The 27,063-nt window shown below is 40.9% G+C and overlaps 2 protein-coding genes across 6 annotated transcripts in view; one reads left to right on the top strand and one right to left on the bottom strand.

Annotated features, from left to right (window-relative positions):
- Positions 1-107: 107 nt before the first annotated feature.
- Positions 108-16,739, bottom strand: SPARCL1 (SPARC like 1). 5 transcript variants are annotated; one of them, XR_005256677.1, is made up of 11 exons: positions 16,528-16,739; positions 13,313-13,430; positions 13,157-13,210; positions 8,978-10,126; positions 8,255-8,324; positions 7,470-7,597; positions 5,890-6,010; positions 4,986-5,122; positions 4,384-4,532; positions 3,159-3,459; positions 108-2,449 (listed from the first exon to the last, which is right to left on the bottom strand). XR_005256677.1 is itself a non-coding variant. In XM_038134582.1 (11 exons), the coding sequence occupies exons 3-11, from the start codon at positions 13,364-13,366 to the stop codon at positions 3,279-3,281; spliced, it is 2,043 nt and encodes a 680-aa protein (XP_037990510.1). In that variant the 5' UTR covers positions 13,367-13,430; positions 13,813-14,017; positions 16,528-16,739; the 3' UTR covers positions 108-3,278. The 5 variants fall into 5 exon arrangements, 4 of the variants coding, with proteins under 4 accessions (XP_037990510.1, XP_037990512.1, XP_037990509.1 ...); XM_038134582.1 differs by adding an exon at positions 13,813-14,017 and having other exon boundaries at positions 108-3,459; XM_038134584.1 differs by having other exon boundaries at positions 3,311-3,459.
- The window catches only part of LOC119700132 (integrin binding sialoprotein), a 43,006-nt gene continuing 23,930 nt past the window's right edge, over positions 7,988-27,063 (top strand). The window contains exon 1 of the mRNA XM_038134596.1: positions 7,988-8,013. The gene's annotated coding sequence lies outside the window, so the exon portion shown is untranslated. The remainder of the gene's footprint in view (positions 8,014-27,063) is intronic.

The following is a 27,063-nucleotide window of genomic DNA, read 5'->3' as shown; positions in this document are numbered from 1 at the left end:
ATTTTCTACTTTGAGCGATTAGTTTTCACTCAATTAATTACTCATTAATAACTCATTAATTTTCATTCAATTACTTTTTAGTTTACAGTGTGGCTGAGTGTGTGACTGTGCCTCTGCGTCAAAAGAAATGGTGACTGATTTGAGGAGCTGAATTTTGTGGTTCCTTCTATTCCCCCGGCTTGTGGGTACAGTACAGCCATTGTGGAGACTGCATCATAAACAGAATCACTAGTAAGAGCAGCCTTGAAATATAATCTGGTAAATTGTGCTGGTTTCTTACACTACAGGTGATGTGAATAACTTGCAGTCAGGAGGCTGATGGGGGCTTTCTATGGCATTTATGCTGCTAACAGGGGCTGCGCAACAGTTGCTGACATTTCTCTCGGTGTTTTTAATCAATTGCTGTTAATTGTGTACTGGTGTCAGGAGTTGGTGACAGTGACAGCTGAAAGTTGATGTTGAGACCTGAGGACTTCAGGAATTTTGATCCACGTGTTGAAGTAAGTTGGTGATAAATGTCATGGTCTGGAATTACCTTGTGTAACAGTACTGTGACACACTCATGCACTGTTGAGACTTTATCCACATTCTGCTTAACTAATTAATGGGTTTAGGACTTCCTCCTTTTCAACTCTACCCCTGCCTCCCAATTAGCTGGTGAAACCTGGAGGAGTTATGGGTGTTTATACAGGAAACACTGTGAATCTTGCAGAGTTACTAGTATGTTCTTTTCAAAGAAAAGGTAATGTCAAGAGGTATAAATTTTTCTTTAAATCCTTGCTCACCTCTTCCTGCCCATCTGCTTTCTTCTGTGATGTGATGCATTATGCAGAGTTGACTCCCAGCAGTGTAGTTGGGTTTTGAAAGCATGATCTGCAAGAGCAGATCCTTCTTAGAGAGTCAGGGGATGTGGATCTCCAGTCTCTATATACAGTTTTTAATACTCTGTCTTGCATCAGAAAACCACAAGATGTCATGACTCATGACTTCTGCAGATGTTTTGGGTTATTAGTTTACTTCTCAGCTGATAAAAACTGCAGGGTTTTTTTTGTAATAACCCCTACTAATCCTTAGGGGATTGACAGGCTTGACAGGGGAAATGTGTTATGAAAAGAGTATTTGTTGTTTATTTTTTCACTGTAGATATTCTGACTGTAGTGATGCTGGAGGAGTACTCAGATGATAATACTGAGAGTACTGAGGCTGCAAACCGAGAGACATCATGAATTCTTTTTCCTGAAGAAATGGGAATTTATGGCTTAAAGTAATTACCTTTTGAGGCCAGCTGTGTACCAACAGTGTACTTGGAGTTTGAGAGCTGTGCTTTCTGCCATCCAACTTTGTGTGGGTTAAACAAAAACCAGAGCAAATAAGCAATAGGCTGCAGCCAGGCTGGAAAAGTGCTGTCAAAATTACTTTCTCTCCCAAGACATTTGAAATCCCAGAGAAAGGATCTTTTCGAAATGGAACTAGCATAGAAAATGTGCTTTTGTACATGCCATCCAGGTTGAGTTATTTACGCACTGCCGTGTAATGTTGCAAAATGTGAAGTGAGCAACAAGTCAGGATTATGGAAAACTGGCAATGCTAGGAAGTAATCTCTGGTTTGTGTAAGAAGTCCTTGTGTTGAAAACAATCACAGCTTAATTCATTGTATCCCAGGGCATCAGCCTTTGCTGGTTCAAGAGCAAATTAGCAGAGGGGGATGGGACTTCCACTATTTAAGCTACCAAAATAGCATTTCTGACTCCCATCTTCTTTTCTTTGGAGAGGTGACATGGTTCAGATGAAAGGTGTTTGCTGATTATCCTTTGTAGGAATTTGGGGCTTTTTCCTTAAAGCAGAATATGCTTGGAATGTTTTCAGTGAAGTGCTTACCTTAAAAAATCACAAATTTATGGGGATTCAGGAGTAATCTCATGTTGTCCTGGGTTTTTTAATGCTTAAATTGTGCCTCTTGAGGAGAGCAAAAGATGGGCAAAGGTGAAAGAAACACAATTTTCTTCAACAAAGTTGTGACGAAACCCATATATCAAATAGACTTCTATTTTATTTGATACTTCTATGCAGCGTGTTAAGCTGACAATACAGTCAATAAAGGAAACAGGTCCCATTTCAGTGGGTGATAACATCTACATTCTATAATTCTATTAAAGAGTTTTGTGAACAGCTTAGTCATTAGGTTAGTAGTAGTTATTGGTTCAGAAAGATCATGGATACATGTGGGGGGAACACTGGTTTTTTAGCTATGAAGTAGTTAAATTTTTCTGCTGTTAATGAATGTAGAAATTTTCTGCACTTAGATTGTTTGATAAGAATTCAGTGAACCTCATTCCACCATTTTCTTGAAAGCTGTTAATTTCAGAAGTAAGCAGGATTCATCAGTTTTAGTGCCGTTGTGGGAGTCTGTTCAGCCAGGCTCAGAAAAGGAGATTTTCATTTATGTCCTCTGCAACAAAGAAGAAGAAAACATTATCAACATTTTATGCCAAATAGACTTTTTTATGCTGTATCACTGTCAATAAAGTGACTGATGCTATGAATGAGCAATCACTGGCAGAAGTATACATGTACTAAGATAACTCCTAGCAGCTCTCGTCCTTCATAACAGATAAAATGTCATAAGAAGAGCTGGAAAAATTCTGGGAAGAGCAAAGGTTCCATGAGTCTAACTTCGGACCAGAATCAGCCTCTGTTGTCATATCTGCATATATGTAACAGGAATTTTATGCTATCATCTCTTTATTACAAAAGTTTCATACCTTTTCAGTGTTTTCTGGTGAGCAGCTCCTCCAAGCACACCCTTTCTCTCTCACCAGGTAACCAAGTGACTCCAGTTCCCTTCCTACTTTGGGGTGAGTTCTCTTAACAAACCAACCCACTCTTTTATAGCTGTCGTTGTTCTTATTAGTTACAGCTCTGGCCTGTTGAAGTTAGGCCTTCTCCTCGTTTTTGATAATTGGCCCAGCTGCTACTCCTTAGGGGTAAGATTACTTTCTATACCATCTCTATTCTATCCCCCCATAAGCTTCCACCTTAATTAGGGACTTGCTACTGGGATTTTAAACACATTTCTTCAGTCTGCTTGTTTGGCCAAATGCCTTCCATCCCATAACTCTTCTGGGATTAACCTGTGCTATGTTGTTAACCCCACTGACCTTTTGTAGTCTTGTTATTAGTGTTCTGTTTTCCTCTCAGCACAGTAGCCATGGACTTCTGCTTGCAATTTCTTTGCCTTACTTTGAGGTCTGAGTAATGTTCTTGGTGGGAACATTCTGTCAGGTACATCTGCCTATTCTTTTAGGTTTACCTTCCTTAATCCCAAAGCAGTGGCACCATTCTTTCAAAGCAATGAGTTTGTCCTGGTCTCCATCGCACTCTTGGAAGAAACGGGTTATGCAGTGTTCCATGGGAACAAGGGAGGCTCTCAAGGGTGCAAGCTCCGAGTGTGTTAATAATCTGAAAGAAAGGGCAGGTATGGAGAGCCACATTTCCTTAATAAATCAGCAGGATTATCGAAGCTGATCTAAGATGTTAGAAGACAACGATGATGGCTTTATCAGAGATGTCCCAGTGGATTTTGTTGTGATGCTTCTGTAGTGAATATGTCCCAGGTCATGATAAAGATATCTTAATATCTTTATATCTATCTTAATATCTTAATATCTATGAGCTAAAATGCTTTTGCTGCATGTTTGTTTGCCAACATCTTTTTTCCTAGAACAAGTATTCTGTAGTAATTACAGGTACTGAAAGGAGCAACTTGCTCACAGCTCATCACTTGTGGAGTTTTGCTGTTAATCCTCAGGATATCAAGCTTGCAAAGTGCTTAACTATGTTCTAAAACAGTAGGTGTGATTGTCCTGAGATATTGAAGGTCTGAACTTGGAAATACAGATCCCATCACTGGTTGATATGACCAAAACCTTGAAATCTGAGTTATGTTCTCAAAAGGTAGAAGCTTCCTCTGAACTGTGACTATATGTGCTCCTTAAACTGAGAGACCTCTGCTCTGTTGTGTTAGTTGAAAACTATGGATACCTCACTAGTGGATTTTTGCTGCCAGGGCTCTGTCCTTTGTACTTAGCCTTTTTCTCTTAGCTTCAGTAATTACAGGACTTCTTCCTGGCTGAGAGCATTAGTAGGTATTAAGACACTGTAGAGCTTACAGTGTAATACATGACTGTGCAAGGCAAGAGGATAGCAGATTCTGACCTAGGATATGATCAGGAAAACAATGAGAGAAAAAGTTCTGTGTTAAAGAGGGGGTGATACTGGCTTCTAACAGCTAAGGGACTGGTTCTGTATGTAGAGAATCCCTTGAGATGTTTAGAAAATGAGTTTAATCAGCAAATCAGAACTGAACCACAGATATTTTTTTACCTGTCAACAGGGTGCTGATCAAGCTGGTGAAACTGCCAGTGCACAGGATACACATACATGTGGTAATTTTTCTCAAAGTCATGCAGGAGCAGCTCAATCGGGTGGTCACCAGCCACAAGGCGCTTGTCATTCCAGTAGATGTTTTTTACCTGAGCTCAACACAGAAATTGTTATTTTTTGTTTGGGGTTGAAGATCTGTCCTGAAGAGAACTATCTGGCAAGAACGTATTTTGGAGAAAGGAAACTTGATAATAAAATACCCCTAGGGAAATATGTTTTAGTGTTGGTGACCATATGTAGCATGAAAAGCTTGCCTTAGTAGTCCACGACATTTTTGCTGCTGTCTATGTCACCTTTGGCAGTAACTAGAAAGAAAGTGAAATTCTTGTGCTTTAATTTTCAGACTCAGCTCAGGGGGGCAGTAGCCTCAGCTTGTTAGGAGATTAAACCAGTTTTATCACATCTTTTGTCCTGAGGCAAGCAGCACATGTTTTGGTGGGAAATAAGCCATCTCAGAAGTCATCTAATTCATGCCATTTTGTATGAAATGTTCTGGACTAGTCCCTATAACTGCATGGTCTTATTTGAAAAGGATTGCTGACCTTATTCCTTTGCTTTTCAGTTAGAATCCCAGAAGTGTTCAGGTCATGTTCATAATATTGAATAAGGATGTTCTTAAGCCAGTCTCGCATCCGGAGGGGAAACTGATCCACTTCATAATCAGTACAGGGGGGGATGTCTGTGCCAACGAGAAAAGCTTTTTTAACAAGTCATCTGTTAAGTCCCCATTTGAGCATTTCTGAGATTTGAGATCTACTTCGAGTAAAAATTAGAATTGATGGAACTGTTCTTACATAAAATTTTGAATGCACTTAATGTGTTCAACTATAAATCAACAATTTTTTTAGTGCATGTGCTTAACCAGTTGTGCAAGCCACAACCTTTATATATCTGTGCAGCTTTTGAGCATAGTTGTGCAGTGAAGCTCTGATCAGTCAGTTGCATGAAAGTAGAGATTTTGACAGCAAAGGAATATTCTGGCTGGGAATGCACTTTCCTCCTACCATATGCAGCAGACAAAGAGGCTGGAAATCAGTTCTGGCTTTTAGATCCTGACTTCAGCATTTTGCATCTAAGTTTTGTTGATTTTTTTTTATTTTTTGTTTTTCATGGGGTTTTGAGATGGACATTTTAATTTATTAACTCTCTGTAAACACTGTTTTTCTGGTTAAGGATTTACAAAAATATTCAAAGACTATAGCTATAGGAACATATAAGACAGTGCAGGAGAAGAAAAGGTCAACAAAAAATTGGTGTAAGCACAGGAGAGATATCTAGGTTTCAGATACTTTTTAAACATGTTTAGGGTTTTGAAGGCCTTAATTAGCAGATGATTGATGCACAAGTGGCAGATTACAGGAAGAAGGGTAATTTAGGGCTGGCAGATGGGTAAAGGGTACTGTCTCTTTATACCAAGCTGTATTCTTCAAAGGAAAAAAAGCTTACATTTGCAGGAGCCCATATAGTCTAGGTGCAGCTGGCGTCCTATTTTTGTCCCTTCCAGTTGACATTTGGTGCCAAAGAGTTGACATATGCTATCATAAGTCTTGTTATCCGTACCACAAACCTAGAGGAAGGAAAACCATGACCCCACTGTTATAAATATATTAAAATTCATGTTCGAATAAAATATTATTGTACTTAGATGTGTTATAAATATATTAAAATTCATGAAATAGAAGGGAAAGAATACACTGAGGTACATGTCCAGACATGTCCCTGGGAACTGACATAAAACCCCTAAGCTCCCAGAATCAGCCACAGGATTGGGAAACTGGTTACCTCATGCTTCATTTGAAACACAGTATCCACAGGTGCACACTGAATAAGGGCTGAAATTAGCAAGTGAAGGAGAAGTTCCAACTAAATCACGGAACACCCGAGACATCAGCGCCCATTGTGGCCCATTGTGGCCACCGATAATCAGAGATAGTATCATTCCTGATAGTCAATTTAGCATGAGGTGGGAATCTTACTAGCATGTAAAAACCCTGTAAACTCTATTCAACATGTATGTGTTCCTGGACGCGGTTTGTGTACTGCGATGCCGCTTTTGTCCAAGGAGAGACAGGTATCTGCATATGCCAGATGAAGAACAAGAGGACAGCGTGAATATTCCCGAGACTACAAAGCCTGCACTGTTTGTTCATCTGATAGATCTATTCTACACGGGAGAAACATCGAAAAGCTCACTTGACTGAAAAAAGGACAAAGGAAAAGTAGCTCCAGGCATGAAAAAGAGTATCAAACCTGAACTGATCTGAGCAGAATTCGTGAACTCACCAGACCTGATGCACGAGGGGGTCAGATCTGCGTTCACCCAGAGCCGAGTTCCGGGCTCGGCTCTGTCCTTTTGATTCGTGGCTGGCATAAATTGTAATCCGAATGCGAAATAAATTCTATTTTTATTATTATTATTATTATTATTATTAGGCTTTCGCAAATTATTGATTTGACTTAATTGGCACTTTACCTATAACACCACCACTGTGTTGAGAAAAATCCTTGTCACTCCAAAGCATTACAGTAATAAAAGCATCATTAACATGTGGTGAATACCACAGGGTATTCAGAATGTAATCAGAAGTGTTGGAATTAGTCATTGTTGTATGCCCACATGAGGACTAGTTGTCTGTACTTGTATGCCCAGTTATGCAACACTTCAGTTTAATTCTGTGGTTGTAATGTAGCCTCTGAGATGCTGTGGGATTATTTCACTGGATGTGTACTAAGCATGTGCTCTAAAATACCAGACAGATACACAGAATTTTTAGTGACAGGGAAAAGCTACGATCCCTGAGACTGAATGAAGCAAGTCAGTTACCATGTAGTTACATGGATTCATACTGCTCTCAAACCACACTCAGTGAGTGCTTTATACTTATTTTTTCAATTACTAGAATCACTCAAACTCACTTGCATGCTTTTTAGGGTAGAGCCATGCTAAATAATAGCAGGGGAGTATGTTATCTTGTGAACACTTTAGGTGGCTTTTCCCAGTCCTGTGCACTGGGTGAAATACTCACATGCTCATAATCTTTGGTGGGAGGGCAAGCAGCAGGATCTTGGCAAATGCAGTGGGGTTTCCCTTGTTTGTCTGCATGACAGACTTTGCCTCTTTTGCAATGGAAGTTCCGGCATGTGTCTGGCAGTCCTAGCAGGAAAGAGGGACTGTTAGAGGTGATGGGATAAACACCAAGTGTTTGTCAGATACTACTGAGAGCCAACGCACAACACAGCCAAGTATTCATCAAGAAGTTCAAATGCATTTTTAAGTTTGTTATGAAGCTGGCTGTTGTATTGAATAAAACAAGCCAAACTTTAAATGAGAAATTTTGTGAGACTTCTAGCAGTCCCAGGTTTGAATTGGGTGGGGAAATTTTTTATTTTTTTATTTTTTTTAGTTTAGAAAAAGCTGTAAGCTGTTTGTTCTGTAGGGACTGACGTTCACTCCCAGCTTCCTTTGGTGAAACATATTCCATCTGTCTTTGCTGAATCAAGCACTGGCCTTTGTCCCACTCCTACTTGAATTCGAGCTACTGTTCTGAAACTGAAAGCTCTCAGTGCAAGGTAAGCCCCATTTCTGTATAACTGACACAAAAATTTGTGCACTGCCACAAATATTTTTCACTAACAAATTACTAAATCCAAGGGAGCATGGAAGAGATTCTCTGGGAACACAGGATTAGGCACAAGTACAGTTCAGTCACGTGAAATCCTGTGCTGCAAAAGGCAGAAAAGAAATGCAGACCAGCAAGTTCCCCAGTGGCAGAGAGTTGGGAGCCACATGACAGCTTTGCTTGGGGCTTACCAAGGAGAGCCTCCTCATTCCTGTTGCTGACACTTTCCATCTTGCCATGGGAACTGTCTGTAGTCTTAACCTGCACAGTCACAGAGGCATAAGCAGAAAGTTGTGGTAAATCTTGGGAAAGAAAAAAAAATACTTGGACTATTTCAGGTTCAAATACAGAGCTGACTGAGGCACAGTTTGCCCTGTTTTCAGCAGAGAGAAGTTGCTATGCAAAATCTGTGAGAAGAGCATAAAGCCTTTGGTAGTATGCTCTTGTTATTTGGGGAAAAAAACTAGGTAGGAGGTGGAGAGAGAGAGAGAAATGGGAGCTCAGTAAGGCCTGAGTTTCTTATAATTATTCTATTGACTCTAGTCCTGCCTTTCCAAGTTGTTCACTTTTGTGTAGTTGCATTAAAAATCTTTGTGAGAGATGAGTGTACAGGCTGGCCTGCATCTATGTATCTATATTTATTTGTGTGTTTCATTACACACCCCACTGGGTCTGGAGCTCTTATGTGAATGGTGTTCACTTCCTTTCTGGTCCAATTCACCTAAGTGCTCTGGGTGCAGTGACACAGCATGAACCAGAGGAATAGTGAGTATAAGGGGAGGTGAGACTTCTGCATATGAAGAAGTCACCTGTTTTTCTCCAACAGGTCATTTCAATCATCAGGAATTTAAATTTAGAACTGGTCCCTCTCCCCCTTTTTGAAGTACTCAAGTTCTATTTTAAAGATAATTTACCTTCTCTTCACTCTCCATTGAATTCATGTTCTGAATGGAACTACTAATTTTCAGTTGTTGCTTGTTGTCAGAATCAGGTGGCTCATGACCATAATAATCTTGTCCAGAGTGAGCAAGGTCTTTAATCTTGACAACTTGGTAATCCTTAGTCTCTCTGTGAACTGCAGTGTCATCTTCAGTGGTTCCTTCCCCTTCAGGCTCAGTACTGGTGCTCTCCTGGTCATTACTCTGGATTCTCTCCTCTTCCTCATAGGCTGTTTCTTTCCAGGTATTGCTGAGATATTCCTCACCATCAATGTCACCATTGTTGTGACCATCATCATCATTACTGTCTTCCCTATCTTGTATTTTCACCACTGTGTCATGATCACTCTGATAGTTCACTTCAGTATGGTATTTTCTCTCTTGACTTTGCTGATTGCCATCCTTATATTCATTATGAGTTTTTTCAGAGAGGGGGATTTCTTCTTTATAGGACTTCTTCCTATTCTCCCTCTCTTCTTCTTCTAGGTCAAATTTCTCGCTGTGTCTCTTGGTTTTCCAAGTTGGTTGGCTGGAATCTCTCAGGAGTTCATCTAATTGCATGCTGTTCTCATGTTGCTGTCTTTTGTAACAGTCATCTTGGTGCATCTGATCGTCTTTGTGCTTTGTGTCTCTGTAATCAGTTTCTTCACCCCATTTCTTGTCTTCTTCCATGCTTTCCTCATCATCGCTTTCACTGTTTTTTTCGGACAGACCAACAGCATTTTTGTTATATTTCCACATGTTATGCTCATGATGAAGCCTGAAAGCACCCACTGGGTGTTCTGCGTCGCCTGGAAGGTGTCGGTTTGCCGTGTTCCTATGTTTCTCATGTTTCCTGACCTGGTCGTACTCTGAGCTGGACTGGTCTCTGCCGCTGCTCCCAGAGTCGCTGTCCTGGTTATTAGAAGCCAAACCTAGTTTATTGAGCAGTGCAAGGAAATCGATGCTTTTCAGGCTGTTTTTCGCTTGATGCTCGCTGCCAGTGCTTTCTTGTTTCCTCATGGTCTGGGGTTCATCCCTGTCTTCAGAGCCTGGTTTTAAGTTTCTGGGAGTGGGCAGCAAATCACCCTTGTCTACATACCCTGTGTTCTCTTCCTTTGAAGCTTCAGAATGAATATATTCACTCTTAAAAAAATTTAAAATAACAGATTAATATATCTTAGGATTTATTTGAAGCTAATGCGGTGTTATTTTTGCCTTGTATTGCAAAGCATGGCACTGGCTTTATTTGTTTTCTTTGTATGTGCTCCTCTTGAACTAGCCTAGAGCATTACATTCACAGCTGACGTGCCTTCTCTTTCTCAGAAAATCTGTTTATCTGTTCCTTCTTTTATTGATGGAGTTTCTGGAGAGGTCTATGCAACTCTGTTTCAGAGACAGATGCATATGGGTGTCTTGTGAAATCTCAAAATGCTTAATTTTAGTATTAGTATTTTAGTCATAACCATAGGCACTTGTAGGCTGCAGTAATTATCACCTACCTCAGAGAAGGGGGATGTGAAACATAACTTCCTGCACAGATAAGGGAAAGATAAGGGACCTGGGAAAAGAGGAGCAGGCGAAGAGAGAGTACTTTTCACAAGGTGTCATGGTAGTAATTCCTGAGAAGTGCCCTGCATTGATCTTATAATCCATATATAAATCTACTTTGAGTCCAATATATCATTACTTCCTGGCTGAAGTCACCAGGAACTATTGTGTGTGGTGACAATTTTAAGATCAACAATAGATGTTTGAGTGCCTTTTTTTTCTTAATCTGTCAAGACAATAGCAAAAGTGGTACCTTCAGTGGAAATGGTTCAAATGCTTGAGGAGAAAGGCGGTACTAAAATGACTGTCAGGTCTTGCTGAAGCAATTACCTTTCCGCTGCTGTGTGTGTTTCTGAACAACATCCATGGATGTTCAGTGTTGCTTATTGCTTACAACAATACAGCACCTGATGCTGATATTTCTTAAAGATTTTGGAAGGTTTAATTTGGGAAGAATGATCCTTCTCACTTGGTCCATCCAAGTTGCTGGAATAGCTTTTTTCCATTAGTTTGACTGCTTGGAAACTAGCACTCTACTCACAAACACTTATATTTATTTTATTTTTAAAGGTAGGATTGGAAATATTAATTTGATTCTTGTAGATCAGCTGTATCCTATTTCCTAATGTCAAAGTGGTATCCTAATGTTTTACAATTTTGTCTTTTGCCCGCTGTCCTTGCTGATGTGGAAATAGTACTATATTCACTGTATCAATTCCAACTCTAACTTTTTCAGGGGAAGATTGTATGTTTGCTCCAATCTAACAGAAATTCACTGTGGAGCTTTTCCAAAGTTCTACAGATTCAGAAAACACAAGGCCAAACAGTCTTTAAGATTTTCTCTTGTGGGTACCTGTGCTTGAAGTAGCAGTTTGAGAAAGATTTGGCTCATGTCTTGACAGGAAGCCTTGTCCTGCACCAGTTCTGCAGAAATGTGCCTGGATACGGCTTCCAGATGCTGCTTTCTGTTATACCTTTGTCCCCTGGGTAAAATCAGCTCTTAGAACTCAGGTGCTTGTGAAGGAACTTGGGCAAATTTCAGTCACTATCTGTGATTAGATACTGTGGGGGAGAGCTGGCTTTTGTTAGATGATGCACACACTTGGAACTGATGATTCATTGGCTACTGCAAGGTTTTGTTTTGATGCAAGTGTCTTACGTGTGTTATTTCTGGTAGACAGCTGTAGGCTGCAAACTAATCTTTATAACATTTCCGCTGCTGGATACTTCATTAGGAAAAGTTAATTTCTTGTTTTTGTAGTGCAGAGCATGATCCAGATTGATATGAAATGTATCTGGAAAGCTGTATAGAGTGCGATATAGTTTATAATTAAAATTTTTTTAAATGGTTAGCATAAGAGTTGGGATTTTGAATTGTAGCAGGCACAGGCCCTGCAAACCTGCCTTGGCGTTCAGAGGCAGAATGCTGAGTCAGGATGACTGAACAATAGGAGGCCCTCTCTCCCGCTCCTGGACCCTGGCTTATCTCTCTGTAAGGCTATAGGTCACTTTCCTTTAACCCTCACCATTGGACAATTCTCAATCCTCCCCTGCCCTATATAAACCCCTGTTTCTGCCCGGCTCATCGGAGCTGCTGTTCCTGAGACCCTTCGAGACACTCCGTGGAAGAGCTACGAAGAAGACCAATAAAGACATCTTCTCGGAACCTCACACAGCGCTCTCCTCTCTTTCCTGGTCTTCCGAATGCCTGCTGCATGCCCCAGCCGAGCCTAGCAAGCCCAAGAGCTGAAATCACTCATGAGCTGAGAATCACTAAAGCTGAATATCACTAAAGGCTTGCTAAGGCGCAGGCTGGAGGCGCTGCCAGAGCTTGGGCTGACTGGCCCCCCTCAGAGCTAAAGCTATCCGGCTTTGATGCAGCTCCTGGGTACACCCCATAGCCCAGCCAGTGGCATTATTGAATCTCTTACTACAGAGCATGACCTGAGTTTAGTAGTTCTGAAACACCCAGTGGCTTGGAGACAAGATCTGTCGTGTCTGAGTCACAAAGGCTCATCAGAACAGTGCAATTAAAAGGAATTTTTATTTGGGTCAGCCATGAATGCAAAACTGTGGGCTTCGTCAATAGCACACATATGTGGCATAGGGAGGGCTGGTGAAATCCTTTGTTTCATTGCCATCAGGGCATCTGGCCTGTCAGCCACAGAGTACTCTGCCAGGATAAGCTGTGTCTAATGCTCTGCACCATGAATAATGAAACATATGGTGGCTAAAATTCTTACACATCTGAGACTGCATATGATCCTCTGGTGTGATAAATTAAGGATTTCATCCTCCTCCTATACTGGAGCTGTAATAACAACAATTTTCACTGTCACTGGAGCTTATTACTTGTGCAAATATGGGTAATGATGATATGTGGGGATTTGATTAAGGTAATTTTGTCAATATGTGAAACTTCCATTTTGAGCTTTAGATTTTGTCCTGTTTGCAATTGCTAATATGCCAGGCATGAGATACTTGGCACTAACTCTTGAGGTGAGAGGGTCAAAAGTTTTTTAACATAAATTGATTTTCCAACTAGTATGTATGTGGTAATGTGTTTTTATATTTATGATGAATAATGTAAGTTACCTCCTATTGCTTAAAGAACAAGAAGAGTACCTTTTCTGGAGTTTTCTGTCTGTGAGTTCTGAGCTTGTGGTTTACAGGATGGGTCTAAAAAAGACAAATATATGGATATCTACACATCCATAAGCATAGAATATTCTCAGAATGGGAAATTAAGTGCCTGATAATAATAGCATGGTGAAGACTTACTGAAATAGCAAAAACTGGTCCTACGAGACAAATGAAGAGGGCTACAGCCTTCATGTTTTCCAGATCTTGTAGAGGACAATAGTTAATGGTACAGGGGTAGGGCTTAGAGGTTTCCTTTCTGCAAGAAACATGAAAACAAAACAAGTTAGGGTTTGGGTATAATGACCTAGAAATGACTGATGGAAGCAATGTAGTGGCTCCCATAAATTGATAAGTCTAGAGACCCACAAAATTGTTATGCAGTGTCCTGTAAACTCAGATGTGAAACCAGCTTAACAAGAGGACACTTTAGTCTCAGTTCTTTTGACAGAGATTAAGCTATGGGCTGTGTTCACAAACTCCAGGTGGGTGTTACTAAGAGGCAGAGGTGTGAATGGACATAGGTTAAGTATTTAAATACTTACAAATAGATGTAAGTATTTATCCACCCCTATGAGATACCACTTTGTGAAAAATGCCTCTTTTTTATTGAACTCTGAGGCAGTGCCTGCTTGTGGTACCTCTATGGCTGACGTGTCTCTTGGCTGCTCCCCTCTGTGTCCGGTAGGAAGAATTAAGTGGTGAAAGTTTGCTCAGCAGGTCTCCAAGCTCAGAAGTGCTGCCCAGGCTGCTTGAAGAAGGGGTGCAGTCCTGCTTTGGATGCAGTCCTGCTTCAATGTTTTCTTGGAAATTGTCACCCAAAGTGTACACTTTTGGAAGATCCCTCTGTTAAACATTGTTTAATGTCATTATCTTTCCGTTAATGAAGATCGAAATACTCATTAGTGGGGCATATCTCGTATGCAATCCATTTTTCCTTGCAGTTGGTCTCCAAATTACCTCTTGACTAATTATCTATTATCTCTTTGGCATTCACAGTTAGTTGTCTAAGATGTTTTCAGAGGGAAAGGCAGAATACAACAAAAGCCAATAATGAGCATAGGCAAAATGCCTCACTGGGCTGGATATCGGCAGTCACTTCAGATCAAGGCAAGTGTGGTTAGACTGAGGATTGTGCAGGCAACTTATCAGAAATACAGGGCAATAATCCAATTTCATGTAAAGCCCTAAAAACTGCATACTGTGCTTTTTGAAGGCCTGGCAAGTGACTGAGGAAAGAAGGATTTGAATGTCAGGTAGGCTTGGTTTCCATTTCTTACTGGTGAGCGTCACAGACCTGGGCATGTCACTTAACTGAGTTTCCTTTTTTAAAACTCTCATTTGTCATATTTGTCTTGGTTAACTAGTTTGAGAGTTATAAATGAAAAGTTCTCTGTGTTGTGTTTTATTTATAATTGCAATTTCCTAATTTGGCTTGTCTCTGTCTGTAAAAGTTCTCTTTACCACCTTTGCTCAAATAATCAAAAACTAGTTGTAATAAATCTGAGTTAAGGTGGCAGGACAGGGCTTTTGTATTTTCTTTTTTAACAGCAAGCCCGCAGCAGCCCATAGGAAGTGTAAGTCTTGACTTAAGTATTTGGTCTTGAATAAGTATTAAATTATTAGGGTAACCTGACCACACGGATTGGAGTGTCCTATGGTGGATTGTGAGAGAATATTTTTTACACTAAGTGGGAAGGCACTTCATTCTTGCTTTACTTTCCAAATATGTCCTAAAAAAGAGAATTTTTTAAAGCAAGCTATTGTAACACATACGTTTAATAGAGTTGTCAGAAAGGAATGATTACACAATAAGCTTTTTTAAAAAAATATGAGCAGGGAGACATCTCTCTGGGAAAATGAAATCTTTATACTCTGCAGGAGATTCTGTAGGAAGACCTAGCCAAAAGATGAATAGGAACATTTCTTGTGTATGATAGGGTTTTTGACCAAGAAATGAGTAATTTAACAATATTTCATCTTGGGTTATTGAGAAAGCAATGCTAATTAGGACTACTGGGTTTGCATGGCAAGGAGGCTACAGGGCTGCCATTCTAATAGTGTCAGCAGTCACTTGAAATACTAATCAATGACATGAATTTTTAATAAAAGTATAAGTGTGATACTTTTAAATTACAACTGGTATAGCACATTCCTGTTTCCAGATCTGTTTCAAAAGCCTTAGTGAGAGCATGAGCACATTATACATGTAGAAGCTGGTTCATGTGCACACACACACATAAAACTGAAAAGCAGATTTTGAGGCAGATTTCTGATCTGAGTAAAAGAAGAGATCGCAAAAAGAAAAAACAATTAAGGCATTAAGACAATTTCATTCATTCTGTACCAGTAAATAGCTGATAATGAGAATTGATCCCTCTGATGCTGCCAGTTTTACAGCTGCAAAAGCTATCAGACATAAGTCCTTGATGGCAGACTGCAATAAGATCAAAACCAAACCAAAAATATTTCTGGAGAAGTTAAAACAATTTTTAACAAACCAGTCACATTAACTTACTGTAATTGTTTAATCTGTTGTGTTTCCTTTCTACCATTTCATTTTATTTTATACTTGTGTAGCTCTTGTTAGATCTTGAGTTTTTAGAGTTTTGGGTTTTTTGGGTTGTTTTTTTTTGTTTGTTTGTTTGGGGTTTTGGGGGGGTTTGTTTGTTTTGTGGGTTTTTGTTTGTTTTTTTAAACCAGGACTGTCTGTAATTTAAGCAGATCAGGAAGATCAAAATGAGGATTACTTATTATGCAGACATATTTTGATATTAGTTGGTGGGGTTTGTCTTCTCCCAGATCCTACATTTCTTTCAAGGGCTCCCTGTTTGGTACATATTTTCACTAGGTCTCCCAACACATTTTTGAAAGGTTCCTCCAAGACCTGCCAGCATTTCTCTCTCTTTCTTTTCCAATATGAGAAAAGAAGGTGAATCTGTTTTTTTGGCTTAGTCTATTGGACTAAGGTTCCTAAACTGATATTTCAAGAGACTGTTGAAGTGTAGGGAAATTAGGTCACACCATGGTTTTCAGCTGGACCCCAGTCCAAAGGAGGTGTGTGCTTTTCTTGGCTCTTGTTGGCCATAATGCTTTATTGTTTTGCAGAATCACTGGAAAAATAATTATTCCAGTGGTAAGATAAAGATTGTCTTCCTCAACACAGTAACTACACATTGTTTTCTCTTACAAAGGTAATTTTCTGTTCTAGCCATAAACATCTGAAATGTGTTATCCTTAAAACAGATTACACTGTATGAAAGCTTCAGCTATTTTGCAGTCAGTGGAATAAAATTGCAGAGGGTTAGATATAAAGCATTCTAAAGTTTTGATTAAGAATAAAGAAGAAATAGTACCATAGCAGTAGAAGAGGTGCTCCTTCTTGGCCTGCCACTGATGTACTGGAAATCCTCGAGCCTTGTAAAATGTTGCTGCTTTTCCTGAGATATGTTTTGGTGTCTGCAACAGACCTTGTCAGCATGTGCCTTGTGCTGCAGGTGTCAGTGAAGGAGGATGGTACTCTTTGGGTCTTGGTTGAACAAGGAATCCTAGGCTTCCATGAGATGAGGCCGGGGGGGGGGGGGGGGGGGGGGGGGACGGGGGACAGGGGACAATGGGCTGGTGGAATTCTGGTGGATTAGTTGAATCAGAAAGACAATTTAGTGCTCATGGGCTCCGGGCCAGTGGAGCTCAGTGGTTGTGTGGGAAAGACAAGAGTTTCTGCTGCATCAGCTGGCCCCAGAAGAGCTGAACCAAGGGATCTGCTGGGGCAGCTGCACTGTTGGCTCAAAAAGTGGAACACAGGGGATGCCAGTCCCTGCTGAACTTCCCAGTGGTGTGTCAGTATGCTGCACATGGTGCGTGTGAGCCTGCAAAAAGCTACAAATTCTAAATTAGGTATGTAAAACCCAGTATTGGTTGGAGGCTCTTGCATAACTCTGAGGAGTTTGCTGTTTGGAAGCTGTTGCTATGGCTATGCTGCTTGTCTGCCATAGCGACAACGCAGAGCGAGCTGGTGAGGAGTGTGGAAACCTCCATGAGCCTCTGCAGCAGAGGCTTTGTGGCTTCTGGTTCTGCAAGCATTAATAAGTTGGTGGTTTTTTGTTTTCTTTTTTTTTTTTCTTTGTCATTTCATTATTCCATAAAATGCTCCATCTGAACTGGAATACTTTCTGGGAGGTTGTCCAGAAATAGTGGAGGGGACGCACCAATATAAGAGCAAAGGCACTTCCAGTGATAAAGGCAGCAATCCAGTCTCAAATTCCACATTCTGCCAGTATCCTCTCACCCTAAGGAGGACACTTTACATATTGTGTTGACATGACTGGAAGAGAGGTTGAAGCAAAATGAAATTAAGTGTGTGAATGGTATGAACTATAGTACAAATGCTGAAAATTCAGTCACTTTAGATAATATTTTAATTGGTTCTTTTTAAAGATACAGTTTTACTGGCTTCTCTTCTATTCACCCAAAAAGGTAGTAGACATTGGGTGTTGATTAGAAAAAATACAGTGAGAAATGTATAAAAATTTACCATGTTTTATGTGGCCAACTGTGAAGTTTATAGTTAATAAAAAAATTTTTAAAAAAACCCAAAAGAGCCTGATATCAGAGCTGAGCCCTCACTCTGTAGACTAAGCAGAAAAAAAACCCTTTGACAAAAGCCCATGAGAAATTCTTTAAATCCTTTTCCCTTTTATCTCTGCTTTTCTGCCTGGAAACTAATTCGTGCCTATTGGAGTTGAAATTCTGCTTGTCTGTCAGCCAGTCGGTGTAGTGTCTGAAAGAAGCGGGCATTATTTCAGAACTTCCCGTTTGTTTTTTCTTTTATTGTGCATGCTGAAAAAATGATTGGTTTTATCTATTCAAAATTCTTTGTGCTGTACCATCAGATTAGCTTTACTGGGTTATCAAAGATAAGTGGATTTGCTGTGATTTTTCAATGTTTGAGATATGGACGGACTCTCAGCCAATAAAAGAAAACTGTTCAGGTGGCAACCCAGAAATTAGGACAAGTTCAGCAATGTTAATTTAATGATAACGAAATATCAACTCTTTTTGTCATAAGATTTTCTGATAATGGCTATTACCCTTGCCTTGAAGTTCTTAATTCACAGAAAAAGTGCCAGACTCTGAAGAACTGTGCAGAAACTTGAAGCGGAAATTTGTAGGAGTTTAAAGTTATTATTGGAAAACTGTATGTGATTTGTAGGCTTTGCATGATTCTATGTTTAAACAGCTTTCTTGGAACTTGCAGGACAGTGGGGAGGAAACATTTTGGTTTTGAGGATATTGGGGAATTATTGCTTCTCAGAGCTGGTACGTATTTACAAAATACTTCATTAAGCAAAATTTTCTAGCTTTGCTTTTGATGACAAAATGCTTCAGTTGAGAACATCTCTGGTTGTTTTCTGATGTCACTGAAAGACCTGGGCTTGTCTTGGAGCCATCAGTCCTAGTGCTCCAGTCCTCAGCCCGTTCCACTGTGTCAGACAGTGTGCTTTTTGGAAACCTTTTCAGTGGTGGATTAGTAATTCTCTCACCAGAAAGAGGTGCTGTGCTATCAAGGTAAAGTATGGGGGGAAGAGGGGAGGCAAGCAGTTGCTGAGCTAAGTGAAAGGGAGGATATGCAGCAAACAATAAAGAATAAACATAGAAGAAAGAAAGCAGATGAGTACAGGGAGGTGAAAAGATTTTTTTTATCGGTCTCACTGTGGCAGCTGCTAGACAGACACTTTAAACAAAGGAAGAAGAGTAAAATCTCAGAGGATTTTGTGTTAACATTTATTAATATGCCTGTCTCTGGCAGCAATGATCTGTGGGTCTAACTGACTGTGGGGGAGACAGAATTAGGCTCAAAAGATATTTGTTTTTATTGGAGCTGTCTGCACTTTTGCATGCTCAGTCCTGCCAGAAGGTTCATATCTTTGCCCACAAGAGAGTGGTGTTGAGCCATTGGTTTCCAGACCACATACCAGGCTTCAACTTTCAGGTTTTTAAAATGAAAAGTAAATTTTAACATCAGTGCTCATTCTGATTTACAAATAAAGTTTGGCTGTTCCATCAAATATGCTTTACCCCAAAATTAAAAGGTGTAAGCAAGGTGGAACTCAAGTGTTTTAGTGTGGATGAAGAAACTGTGCACATATACTGGCTATTATATCAATGATATAATGCCTAGGTATGTGTCTATATGTTTTCTCTTTTACTGCAGAGAAAAAAAAAACAGCAAAATTAATCACAAAACAACAGACAGACATGAAACAGTTAGAGTCTGATCGCAGTCAGTGCTGATGTGTGTGTGCTGTGGAGTTCCAGGTGGTGAAGATCACAGTCGGCCAGGTGGTGTTGAGAGGGCTCTAAGCACATCTCTGGTTACCTCTTAGCCATTAAAAAAGTGATCAGGAAAATTAGGGAAATCTTGGTGTAACTTCTTTAACAAAAGGTGCATCTGAGGCCTTTCATGAGCTGATGAAATGGCCTTCATTTAGATAACCCTATGAATTATTTAGATTCGCAAAAATTCACAGCCTGTAGCAACTCCCTTTGGAAATGCTGGCAAGTACTGCTTGTCCTTTTCTACTGGAAATAATTGATGGGGTTCATGTGGACCATAGAGGCATTTCATGGGGAGTTTAGTTTTCTTGAGAAAGGTAGAAAAACTGCTTGGAGACAGTGCTGGGGGTAGGAGGGAGCCGATGCCTCTGACCAGTTCTGTTCAGTTGTGCCACATCAAAGGAATACTGGAGGCGGAGGCCTTCTATGCCTTATTTTTGGGGAGGCAAGAGAATATAATTTGTGGCTCTTTAGGTAACTTATAATAGTGATTCTGCCCAGGAAGTTTGCCCAAGTATTCTTGCATGCATTTCTTTTTAAATTAACTTATCTACCAAAAAAAAATCCCTGATAATTATAGTAAATATAATATATCGATATGTACATAGACATATATAAGTTATAACCCCTGGACTAAGTAATATTAGTACATTACTCCCTTTTTTCTTTCCTCAGAAGAAAGAAATCTTGACTTCCTTCTGGAGGCTTCTTGTGCTGAATTTGGAACTAAATTTTTTATATTCTGGAAAACGAATCTGTGGCACAGTTTTTTTGACTCTAAAGGCTGCCCTTCTCTACCGTCTTTTTTTACTCCAAAGGCAATGTCTGGAGTCCTTTCAAGATTAGCAAGCATCTTTGGAGCATAATATTAAATGCATTTGAGCTGCTGATGAGTATACTGAACCTGAGTTATCTCCCAAGAGCTTTATAGTGAAAAATCTCACAAAGTGTGGCTTATCATGAAAAACTATTTAAAAATCACAGAGGCGTGAAGTTAAAGGTCTTCCTATTTGTTCTTTTTGTTGCCTGCTACTTGGCCAGTTCTGCATCTAAAATCAGGTTCTCTTGAATGCAGATGATGTGGTTGCAAGTTATCTTTTGCTCTAATCCAGGAGCCCGCCATCACCAGTGTTTTATTCCATACAGCAGTAGTTCTGCCTACTTCCACATTACAATTCCTTTACTTTATTGCACTGAGTTTTTCACCTCTTCAGCAATCTCAGTTAGTCAAAACTCTGTTGTGGCTTTTTACTTCTTATTCTACATGTGTTTACTTCTTATTCTACCATGCTGTACTGGATGCAATTCTGTCTGTGATTTTCATGATGCCTGGCAAGACAAGAAGTGCCAGGCAGAGCTCCTATTCCCTGGATGTACGGAATGAGTCACGCTTCCCAGTGTGTGGAAAGCAGCTCCAAACGGGGCCGAGGCTCCAGCACGGCTGCCCTTGGGCTGCTGCTATATCAGGCTTTGTCTGTGATGCAGTCAGGGTGTTAGGAACTCTCATCCCTCTCTCCTGAGAGCTGCTACTCTGGACTGTGTCATGCTTGACCACAGTGACTACATGGGTTGAAATTATATGTTTAAAAAGGAGGGAGAGAAATAAACATCTTGCCCAGCTGGGGAACATTTGAGTCCCATTGGGTAGGAGCTATTTTAAAGCTCAGACTGAAAGATGGCTATTTTTGCCCTTCAGCCAGACAGACTCAGCTAATAGTCGGAATTGTTCAAACCATTTTCTTGACCAAATTCTTAAAAAGAGGAACGAAAATGAGCCGGAAGAGTCCTTAAGCCAGCAAGAGGTAGACAGGGCTCAAACTGGAAAAGATTTATCTATAGCCTTCTCTTCTTTGGGGCTATAGACATGTGCTTTATTTTTATTGTTGTAGTGTGCATTTGCTTTAATAATGAGCCAAAGAGATTAAGTTCAGTGTGAGGATTTTAAGAGCACATCGTGGAGGTTGTGCAATCTCCATGTGTGTCTCAAGAGCAGGTAGTTATTTCATTTAATCATTACAGATGCACAGCACCGCTGGAGGCCTTCAGGGAAGTGTAACACAGCAAGGACTGCTCATTGTGGCTCATCTTCCTTTGTTTCTGATGTTCTGCTGAGCACTTTCTTTAAAACTGCTTGTGTAGATGGGTTTAAATCCTAGGGTAGGGGAAAAACAAGTTTTATAATATGTATGGGTGCCATTTCATTGGATTTCCAACCTGACTGCCCTGTGAAGCGGCTCTGCAGCTGTTTGGGAGCACCATGAAGCAAATATAAGTGGGAGGAAAAGCCATGTCCACTTGTGATGGGGAATCTGATGTAAAAAGTGTGTCAATTCACACAAAGGAGTTTGTTAAGGTTGTTTATTTAGTGAGTGCTGTCATCTTTGGTGATGACAGAAAGGCAATGAAGCTGGTGAAGGGTCTGGAGCACAAGTCTCTCGAGGAATGGCTGAGGCAGCTGGGGGTGTTTAGCCTGGAAAAAAGGAGGCTCAAAGGAAACCTTATCAGTCTCTATAACTGCCTGAAAGGAGGGTATAGCCAGGTGGAGGTCAATCTCTTCTTCCCAGCAACCAGCGACAGAACAAGAAGACTGCCTCCAGCCGTGCCAGGGGAGGTTTAGGTTGTAAATTAGGAAGAATTTATTCACAAGAAAGGGTGATTGGACATTGGAATGGGCTGCCCAGGGACATGGTGGAGTCACCATCACTGGAGCTGTATATGGAAAGAATGGGTGTGGCACTTGGTGCCATGGTCTGGTTGGCATGGTGGTGTTTGGTCATGGGATGGACTTGATGATTGCTGAGGTCTTTTCCAACCTAAGTGATTCTGTGACAAGCAGCAAAGCCTTGGTCCATAAGGAGACAAGGATTGTGAAACACTGCTCTTAGTCTGTTCCTTGTTATTTCAGGAACAGCGTGGTCTCAGCATGGAGTGTCGCCCTCTGCTGTCATGGTCCTGGTTCTGCTAATATTCCTTATAGTGTGTAACTTGCTTCAGCTCTAATGCTGGGTCTGTCTTCCTCAGGAACCAGAAAAACCCAAGTGTGATTTTGTACAGCTAAACAAGCCCGTCCTGCTCCTTGGCCTTTCTTACTCTGCTTCCAAGTCAGCATTTCAGAGAGCTTCCCTTGCCCCTGGGAGCTTCGGGACAGCAGCTCTTGGGGCATTTTGGCTTGGCTGTGGGCAAGTAGGCATTTCCCTGAATCAGGAAGCTGCTTTTAGGATTTTCAGGGACCAGGAGAGTTTTGGTACCCTCCCCATGGCATTGTGTCCCCAGTTTCTGGGTGACTGCTCCCCTCTTCCCTCAGGTTTTTCCCCTTGCTTCGTGCATCCTCAGCTCCATGCAACTGCCTGTTCCTCAAATAAAAATAAATATTGAGGAGAGTGTGTTATTCCTGCCAGCACAAAGGTCAGGCTACTATCAAACCTGCCATCTGCGTGTGTGATGTCTCGTAGCCTCTCGAAAGACAAAAACGTGGCTGTGGGTGAGTGGGTGTAATGTCTGTAATGTCTGGTGTTCAGCTAGCCAGGGGTTTAAAAATACCGCTTCTGAATGACCTGATGAGAGTAGTTTTAGAAGGCAATCCACACCCAGCATGTCTCAGTTTTCTGATGGGAAAGGTATTTGAAGAGGTGTTTTTATCAAAACAAAATTTACTAAACAAGAAGGGAACAGGACACTGAGGGGAGATAAATATCCATGGTGGAGTGGCTGGTGGCTTTCACTACAGTCCAAATGCCTGTTTGGGGTCACTCAGGGCACTGGATTTGTACTGGGGAGAGGGGAGCAAAGGGGCAATGAGATGGGTGAGCTGGGAGGGCAATAAGCTTTCCCGGGAGTAGCAGGGACTTTTTGTCATGAAGGGAGGAGTGAGGAGAAACACTCTTGCTGTAAGGTATTCCTCATCTCCTGCTCCCCAGCACCAGGAGCATGGAAGGCATTTAACATGGACTCATTTCCTCTTTCGGCAGAGTTTGGGTTTAGGGAAGGCTCAATGTAGTTGAGCTGATTTAAAGTTTGTGTCTGATCCTCAGTGAACTCCTTGGATTTTTATAGAGATCCATCTCACCTCTTTTGTAGGGGTGCCAAATTACTTTTTGGGTGAAGACTTCCTGGATGATTCCAGATGGTCATGTCTGGTTATAGTCTGGTATTTAAGATATGGCTCACATAATAAAGCTTCAATTCCTCTTTATTGAATTTTCTTGTTCTTTTTTTTTTTTTTTTTTTAATTTAAAGAACTTAGTTTATTTCTTTGCCATTGCAGAAACTCTGGTAAATTATGTGATACAATTACAAAAGTGCTCCCATTGTCTTTGGCCTAAATTAAGTGATAGTAAAGGAGTAGAGCATTCTTTTGATAGACCTTTTTTGGGGGGTATTTTTTCATTAAAAGGGTTTTTGACTTTATTCTTTTAATCAAAGACTTGTTTTCATTTCCAAGCACCCTTCTCTAGTGCTGTAGCAACAACTTCTTGTCTGTATGAGTTATGCTAATTTCAGTGCTGAAAAATCAAAAAATAGCTGAGGAGAAAGGAATCAAATTATAGTTTTGCCATGGGATGAGGTAGTGGAAAGGAAAAGAATGCTGTACCTTCTCCCTGTGTGGGCATGGGTGCCTGTCTCCCTGTGCTCAGAAGGAAGCAGGACCCAAACTGGGAGCAAGCAAAGTACTTGTGGGGAAGTACCACCTTGTAGAGATCCCTGGCTATTGCCTGCTTTGCCCCAGAAATTCATCTCCTGAGATCCATAGCCATTAAAGAACTGCCTGTCAGCAGCACCCCACATTGTGTAGAGCGAGATCTCCGTGGCCACCATTTCAGGATCTAATCATTACAGGAAAGGAAAGAAAGCATAATAGTTTGGAATATTTCTACATGTGTAATTCTCCATAATGCTATATATTTTCTAGTTTCTTTGTTATCCCCTAAAAGCAGAAGTTTCAGCCCAAGTTCTGGTGAGCTGTGCATCACTCTGGGATCTGCAGTGCCAAGCCCATGCTCAACTCTTGCTCCCACATGTCAGCCCCTCTGTGCTGCATCCCACACCTCCATCATGGAGCAGTTCCCTGTGCTGTGCCACTGTGATGGAATCATGACTGTTAGCCCCTTGTTGGCGATGGGGCTGTCCTGGTACAGCACAGCAAGGGCTGGGTTTGTTAATGGGAAATGGCTTTTCTGGAAAAGATCACAATCTGAGTGGGGTTTGATGATGCCTTTTTGGGTACACTGCATTAATGCTCAGCTAGCTCACACTGGCTTTGATTTGGGTTTTGGTTTCATTGAAAGGAAAAAAAGGGGGAAGTGAATCAAACTGAAACCTCCCTTTATTCCATTTATTTTTTTAGTTGGAGGGAATGGAAAGATTTGAGCTTACCTGCTGGAGCACATTAGTCATATGAGGAGATCATGGCAGTGGGCATGGGCAAGATTTGAATGTGGGCTGCGTAGTGAAGTGCTTAAGCCCACAGTGCTGAGAGGATTATGGGGGAGATGGATCAGCTTTTGTGATTCTGGCCTGATTTCTTCAATAAGGAGTGCCAAGACCCTGCTGAAGGTAAAAGGATGCCCTGGCACATAAGCTGGGGTGACGTTTCCAGGGATCCTCCTGCGATCCTCGTGTTGGGCAGACAAAGGAAGTCCTTTCATGGCTTTGCATTCCCGTTTAGGTTGGCTCTGGAGAGGAGTCTGGTGGAAGACAGAGGTGGTGATGCCACTTCCTCGTAGAAAGCCACTAAGTGTACCATGTAATTACATCTGGGCAGAGCAGGCCCACTCCCACAGCACAGTTACATATGTGACTGGAGCAGGCAGTGCCGGAATTTGCAGATATGTCAGGAGTCAGAAATACTAGAAACCCTCAGGAAAGGTTTTGTCAATAACTGAAGCCCTGAAGCTACTAAAAAAAGTTGGAGAGGAGCTTTGTGTTCCTGCTGCTGCTGTGGGACCATGCTTCCCCCGACAGCACCTTGCTCTCGTTTGTTTGCATCAGTCTTCCCTGCTTGCATATCAAACATATTTTCACATCTTTTTGTTTGTGACTGGTTATGCAAAATCAAAGTCTGTGCACGAGGGTCAGTGTTTACCCAGTACTCATTTCTTATAAGTTGTTTTTTTTTTAATACTCCTGTTTCTTATCTCCTGTGCAATAATCTTTTGTGCATTCAGCATTCAGAAAAAAAACACCAATAATGAGAGAGTATTCCAGCAGGAATTGTGAAGAGGATCTAGACTGAGTCAAAAGGTAGTGACTGGCATGTGCAATCACACATATGCAGCTGCTTTGAGGTTGTTATGCATAGAATTGCCAATTTAATTTTATCAATAATTCGCCAGAGCCAAATTATGATATAAAAACAAAGTACAAAATTTATTTCGCGCAAATTGACAAAATTTCGGTAAGCCACGGATCGGACAGAGTCTAGCCCGGGAATAGACTCTGGGTGACGCCCTGAGCAACCCCAAGCACTGGCAGCTTCGGAGTGCAGCGGCACACCTAGGTCTTCCTCCACGCAGGTTTTTAACCTGTTTTTCTTGCCGCGGGCTAGGAAGTTCATTGTCCTTTTCATAACCAAACAAGTTCCAAAGGTTTCTCCGGTCCAGTAGAATGGTATCTGATGGAAGGTGGTCCTGTCCTCGATGTCTTTGGGAATAATTCATCGGCTTCTGGTCTTGTGCTAGACAGGATTAATCTTAACAATACACAGTCACATCCCGAGAGAGATATCCTTGTTATCACCCTGAATTCCGATACTCAGTTCTTACTGGAAATCTCTTTTGCAAACCGAGAGGTTTCCCAGAACTGTTTTAAAATTCTAAGCAGTGTGTTCCCCCTTCCAGTCGGGGGTATCCAGGTGTGCTGCTGATGGCGTAATTCCCTGTGTGGTTGCAATCTTGAAATCAAGGGTCTCTGTTGGGTTTCACATGTAAATTGGAGTCTATTGGTATGGTATGTGTTGGTGTTTTACTGCAGACTGACTTTTCTTGGGTTTTTCCCTGAGAACATGTCCAGACGTAACTCTCCTTCTATCCCTTTTTTTTTACTTTAATATCTATCTACCTTATTTCATACTATTCTGAATCTATTTCTCTATTCTAATAAATATGAATTTTGACATCTATTTATAACAAGGTATACCATTGAATTCTACTGGAAGTTTAACAGAGTGTGAATGAGTTGTGTAAGAATTCATCTGTCATTTACAGCTGCTCATTTAAGGTGATTGGTATGAAATTACAAAGAACAACTAGAGGGGCAGGGGGAATGGTTAGGAAGTTTTTTTTATCAATAAATCAACCAAGTGTTATAAATATATTAAAATTCATGTTCGAATAAATATGTTTGTACCTAGAAAGGATATAATATACTAAGATACATGTCCAGTCATGTCATTAGGGTCTGACACAAAACCACTCAGGCTTGCAAAATCTGCCACAGGGATTGAGAAACTGGTTACCTCATACCTCATTGAAACACAGTATCCACAGGTGTACACTGAATAGAGGTCTAAATTAGCAAGTGAAGGAGAAGCTCTATTACAGAACTTCTAAGTAAGTCCT

This window comes from Motacilla alba, chromosome 4 (genome assembly GCF_015832195.1).
Source record: "Motacilla alba alba isolate MOTALB_02 chromosome 4, Motacilla_alba_V1.0_pri, whole genome shotgun sequence".
NCBI lineage: Eukaryota > Metazoa > Chordata > Aves > Passeriformes > Motacillidae > Motacilla > Motacilla alba.
The sequence above is the reverse complement of the archived record's forward strand: the minus strand, read 5'-3'. Positions and strand labels throughout refer to the sequence as shown.

What these genes read in the sequence shown, in the direction of transcription:
- SPARCL1 (XM_038134582.1), bottom strand. Translation starts at nt 13,366, where the DNA reads ATGAAGGCTGTAGCCCTCTTCATTTGTCTCGTAGGACCAGTTTTTGCT. An exon ending in GACCAGTTTTTGCTATTTCA is followed by an intron (nt 13,211 to 13,312) that starts GTAAGTCTTCAC and finishes TGTCTTTTTTAG; the next exon opens with ACCCATCCTGTAAACCACAA. An exon ending in GAATGAGGAGGCTCTCCTTG is followed by an intron (nt 7,598 to 8,254) that starts GTAAGCCCCAAG and finishes CTTTCCTGCTAG; the next exon opens with GACTGCCAGACACATGCCGG.